This window comes from Galeopterus variegatus, unplaced genomic scaffold (genome assembly GCF_000696425.1).
Source record: "Galeopterus variegatus unplaced genomic scaffold, G_variegatus-3.0.2 Scaffold143, whole genome shotgun sequence".
Classification (NCBI taxonomy): domain Eukaryota; kingdom Metazoa; phylum Chordata; class Mammalia; order Dermoptera; family Cynocephalidae; genus Galeopterus; species Galeopterus variegatus.
Window position 1 is genome coordinate 888,472 of NW_007726254.1, and position 6,000 is coordinate 894,471.

Below are 6,000 nucleotides of genomic sequence, written 5' to 3' on the forward strand. Positions count from 1 at the left end.
GCTGATGGCAATTAAAAGACTTCATGGATTCTAAGACCTGAAGTCCCAATTTAAGAGACATGGATTCTAAGACCTGAACATCCCAATTTAAGGGATGTTAAAAAGTAGAAAATATTAACTAGTGTGTTATATTTTCAGAACAACACAGTAACTATCCAGACCAGGAAGTTCATAACCAATGGACTACTTCAGAGGAAACAAATGGTCATTGATGTCCTTCATCCTGAGAAGGCAAAAGTACCTAAGACAGAAATTCGGGAAAAACTAGCCAAAATGTACAAGACCACACCAGATGTCATCTTTGTATGTGGATTCAGAAACCATTTTGGAAGTAGCAAGACAATATGAACCCAAACATAGACTTGCAAGACATAGCCTTTATGAATAGAAAAAGACCTAAAGAAAATAGTGAAAGGAACACAAGAACAGAATGAAGAAAGTCAGAGGCACTGCAAAGGCCAATGTTGATACTGGCAAAAAGCATGAAGAGTAAAGATTCTGCAGCCACTTTTATGTGAGGTGATAGTGTGGATTTTTCATGAGACAATTAATAACCTTTAAGAAACATTTTTTTAAAGTAGAAAAATACGCATGTTGAAATCAACTAAATAGAAATAAAAACATATTCTATGAAATACTAAGGTGTCATAACTGGTTTGAAAAATTTTTTAAAAATCAAAAATTAAAACTTTATTTAGTGTCTCAAATCCTTGGACATTAACTATGTTTCCATTTACAGTGCCTGAGCTCACCCAGCACTCAAGACAACTTCAGCTTTCAGAAAAGGTAACAGTTGGGCTAGCCAGTTAGCTCAGCTGGTTAGAGCATGGTGCTGACAATACCAAGGTCCAGGGTTTGATTTCTGTACAGGCCAGCCACCAAAGAGTAAAAAAGGTCACAGCTAACTGCCGTAAGAGATATTCTGAAAGTTAACCCGGAAAAGATTTAAAACTAAGAATTTTGGGCCGGCCTGTGGCTCACTCGGGAGAGTGTGGTGCTGATAACACCAAGGCCACGGGTTCGAATCCCATATAGGGATGGCCGGTTGCTCACTGGGTGAGCGTGGTGTTGACAACACCAAGTCAAGGGTTAAGATCCCCTTACCGGTCATCTTTAAAAAAAAAAAAAAAACTAAGAATTTTTTAACTGACTAAGACTCATCACACAACTGTTAGAAAAAAATGAAAAAAAAAAACACGTTACTTTTATAATTTTTAAAGTTATTTAGTTTTTTGAAATAGCCTATCCAAATCCCTTAAAATAGGGATTCTTAACCCATTAGTTAACCCTCTGACAATGTACACAAATTAGCTTATGTTATGTGTGCCCATTTTTTCTGAAAAAAATTCAACAGTTTCTCAAAAGAATCCATATCCTAAAATGGCTCAGAATCACTTTCTTCAAGGAATTATTTCAACTATATATTAAGAATTACAGAGTCATAAAATAGAGTATGCTATAATTAAAATGAAACTGCCGGACACACATAGGTTAAGCATGGTGGGTTCTTTTTTTTTGGGGGGGGGGGTGAAGGCAGGCAGAAAATAGATTCATTTATTCTATAACAAAAAATGCATATTCCTTTATTTTAAAAAGAATATTATCTATTGAAGAGATTCTTTAATATAAGTCAGTGTTAAATCTAAAAAGAATATTATCTATTGAAGAGATTCTTTAATATAAGTCAGTGTTAAATCTAATAAAGAAGTACTCCTCTTATGGAAAGCTTCAAGTATATAACAAACACTTTCTTTTTTTTTTTTAAAAGATGACCGGTAAGGGGATCTTAACCCTTGATTTGGTGTTGTCAGCACCACGCTCAGCCAGTGAGTGAACCGGCCATCCCTATGTGGGATCCGAACCCGGGGCCTTGGTGTTATCAGCACCGCACTCTCCCGAGTGAGCCACAGGCCGGCCCATAACAAACACTTTCTAAATTATCAGTTTGGTGTTTTCTAAAAATAGAACACACCTATATTTCATTACCTCAATGAGATTATTTAATAAAACCAAAACTACAAAAAGTCAACTGCAATACTTTAAGCTTTTTATATCATTTAAACTTTTATGTTATGCATACCATGAAAGAGGCACTATTTCTGACTCTAGTCTGCCTATCAAGCTTTTAGATAAATAATGCAGGAGGAGTTCCAAGGAGATTCTATACCAAAGTACCCACACTAAGTTATTATCAGGAGTTATTTGAAAAGATAGTTCCTTTTTAAGGAAAGGGGATAAACTTGTTAAAAGGAGGTACACTTGTTAAAAGTCTTCATCAACAGCTGACTTGATCAACAATTTATTATTCCAGCAACATATTAAAAGCCTGACTTGCTCCAAAGCAAAGTAAGTTCAGAGGTGTTCTCAGTGTTCTAAGACATCTCCTACTTTGTCTTTTGTGATTGACCCCTAGAGGAAAAATTCAAAGCAGCAAAGAAATTCATAAAGTCGGTTAATGAGATCAAGAAACTAGACAAAAAAGATGGCAAAATCAAAAAAGATTTTATAACATGCAGAACAGACAGAAGAAATTACCTTTGCCCATCATCTATCCATACCCCTCAAAGATAAGAATCACACAGATTAGAGATTATTAAATAAGCAAACGCAGGATGAAACAAAAAAAAATTATAAAACACAGGTCTCCCAAGTCTCCAATGCAGATCCTGTGGTTAAAACACACTGAAGCCAACTATTTCATGGTGAAAAAGGCCAGTTAGAAACCTATTAATTAATTAAGTAAAAGTTAAAGGAGTTACATTGTGAAAAATGTAAAGAACTACCGGCAGTCCCCCTGCTTTCACAAACAATTATGCCAAATAGAGAAAAGAGTTTAACTTGAAAATAAATTATATTAAATGTTCAAAGGCTAACATTTGATTAGGGAGAAGAGTGGTAGGGGAAGCTCCGTGCCAACTTTTAACCACAGCTGCAATGGAACACACTAAAACCCTTGTTTTAAGACAAAGGCAGTGAAATAAAAAACAAAGGTTTTAAACTTAACTCTACTGTTAACAGCTCATGACCATAAATTTGTCTTTTTCCAACAAAGGACTAATGGGATAAAAGGCCAAACAATAAGGGGAAAAGTAGAAGAAAATGCAAAATTGAACAAACTTCTCAAACAAAACTAAAATGTAAAACCAATTTAAGAATTTTCATATATTTTTATATGTCAGAATTAGAGGTAAAAACACTCAAAGATTCCTCTCCTTTCCATTTGGGCTTAAAAGAAAAAAAACACTCAAAGATTAAGAAACTCAACACAAACAACAAAATAGGAGATCAAGCCATTCTTGTTAAACAGGAATGCAATTAAAAGTATTTTTTATTTTTTATTTTTTTTTTAAAAGATGACCGGTAAGGGGATCTTAACCCTTGACTTGGTGTTGTCAGCACCACGCTCAGCCAGTGAGCGAACCGGCCATCCCTGTGTGGGATCCGAACCCGGGGCCTTGGTGTTATCAGCACCGCACTCTACCGAGTGAGCCACGGGCCGGCCCAATTAAAAGTATTTAATTTAAATCAGTATATACTACAGGAAATCCTTACATATTACCTGTTCCAAACTGAGAGGGTTCTCCACAGTCCTTTCCCAGTTACTTAGGCAAAAATATTACAATTTTTTTTTCTTTCACACAGTTTTGTTTTGTTTGGCTTAACAAACTGCACTGGAGTGAGATTATTCTAACTACTACCCATTTACCTTCACTATGAGTTGTCCCAAACAATGATACTTTTTGGAAATCAAACTTTATTCCAATAAAGTTAGCCAGCAGATTTTTTTTTTTTTTTTTTTTTTTAAAGATGACCGGTAAGGGGATCTTAACCCTTGACTTGGTGTTGTCAGCACCACGCTCACCAGTGAGCTAACCGGCCATCCCTATATGGGATCCGAACCCGTGGCCTTGGTGTTCTCAGCACCACACTCTCCCGAGTGAGCCACGGGCCGGCTCCTAGCCAGCAGATTTTGCTAGAAATGTTATCACATAAATTCCATTTCGTGCAACTAATTTTTCCAGCATCTATAAATTAAAATTTACATTTGACAATAGAGAATGTGTCTCAACATGGACACAGCAATACCTTTTCCAACTTGTTACTAATAACTTGTACGTTTACATAATTTTAAATACCTGCATCTGAAAAGTATAGTATACGCTGACCACAAAAGATGAAACAGTTGGTATCTTACACGATATTCTAAAAATGTGCTTTTAGTAGGTATGCAATGATTGTCACAGGTGTGAATATTAAACATTCCCACATCAGTCCAAGTTTCTAAAAAGCTGACCCAATTTCAAGCCTGAAACTGAGGCTTCTAGCTTTAGAAGGGTAGAAAACAAGAGTTAAGTAATTGAGTAGTCCTAAAAATACACATCACAACTACATGACTAAGATACTCATTTAAAACTTGTGCCAAGATAACCCCTCCCTTCAAAACAAACTAAAATTGACTCACTGGCCTATTTTACTTAATTTTAGAAACTGAAAAAAAAATTAAATTAAATGGATTTCTAAGTACTCATTTCCTCTGTCTCTACCTCCACTATTTAAAACATTCAAATCTTCAATCTGTGATTCCACCCTGCAAAACGCTAAAAAACAAAACAAAAATTCAGCATCTCCAAGGTACTTTTTTTTGTAATCTTGGAGTTAGAAAAAAAAAAAAATCACTGGGTTCCCGAATGATAATAACCTATTTTCTAAAATCACGTGAAACAATAGACACAATGTCTATGGTCGCTAAGGAGCCATCCCACCCAGAGAAACCATCTCACTTCAGGTAATACTTTTCATTTGCGAGACGACCCCTCTTGCTAAAGTTAACCACCTGAAGGCAAAAGGTTTCAATTTTGTCTCCTCAAAGTGAGAAACTACCAATCTCCCCAGATTACATGGTCCACCCTCTGTGAATATCTACATGCAGGGGGGAAAAAAAAAAAGGCTAATAAAGTTGGTAGCAGGGTGAGGACAAAGGGCATTTTGAAAGAACTACGGACTGAGGTAAATGGAGAATGAGGACAGAGAGAGGGCTAAATTAAAGTTCCCCCAAGTGGATAATGGCAAGAAAACGCAGGCACCCCCCCCCCTTTTTTTTTTACCATCCCTAGGGTCCTGTTCTTCATTACCGCCCACTGGAATGCAGAGTTGGAACTACCACTACCCTAGAAGCCCAACAAATCCTCAAAATGTTAGGGCACTAGGCAGCTTCTGGAATGACACGCTAGTAGCCCTCCCCCACCTCCACCCCCCAAAAAAGAAAAGTCCAATTCAATAAGTGCAGGTCACTCTGCCCTCTGGGGCAGTTCCAGCCCACGTACAGGGGGTTCGGATGGGAGAAGAAAGGAAAGACAGACCACCTCTCTTTCCATACACCCTCAGCTGAGGAAACAAAACAAAGACAGCCCTCCTTCTCCGGTAGCCACAACCCGAGCCAGAGAGGCTTTCCCATTTCCCGGTGCAGTCTGGGCTCCCGCCCCCGCCCCCATGACAAAGAAAAGGCACTTGGTGAGCAAGGCCTTCCTGCCTCCACGGATGGGGGAGGGGGCTGCCGAGGTGAGAAGCCCCCTCCACTCAGCCGCGCTCACACTGCTGGCCGCGAAAACAGCCGAAAGCGCCGAGGAGCCGAGGCCTCCGCCGGGGAAGCTAGGTCCGGGAGGGGGTGGGAGTACCTTGAAGTAGCCGCCTTCGTAGAGGGTGTTGGGGGGTCCGAAGATGGCCACCTCCCAGTTGTAGAGGTCGGACTCATCCACCAGGGTGATCCGGAAGCCCTCCACCGGTTCCTCCTGCAGGGATTTCAGCTCCAGCATCAAGGCCTTCTGCGAGCTGGTCATCTGCTGCTGGGCCATCACGGCGGCGGCGCCGGGCTGGGGCCCCAGTCCTCACGCACCGGCTGGGCCGGACCAGGCCCCTCCCCTCCTCTCGCCCGCGGGCCGGGCCGCACCGGGCCCCTGTCTTCACACACCCGGTGGGCCGGACCAGGCCTCAGACGGCCCG

The 6,000-nt window shown here is 40.0% G+C and overlaps 1 protein-coding gene across 2 annotated transcripts in view; it reads right to left on the reverse strand.

Moving 5' to 3' along the window:
- UBE2R2 (ubiquitin-conjugating enzyme E2R 2) overlaps window positions 1–6,000 on the reverse strand; it is a 108,225-nt gene extending 102,225 nt beyond the window's left edge. The window contains exon 1 of one of the 2 annotated variants that reach the window (XM_008590962.1): window positions 5,676–5,967. In XM_008590962.1, coding sequence (XP_008589184.1) covers window positions 5,676–5,852 — 177 coding nt within the window. In that variant the 5' untranslated portion in view covers window positions 5,853–5,967. Of the gene's footprint in view, window positions 1–5,675 lie in introns of both variants that reach the window. The other variant, XM_008590958.1, reaches the window with a different exon arrangement.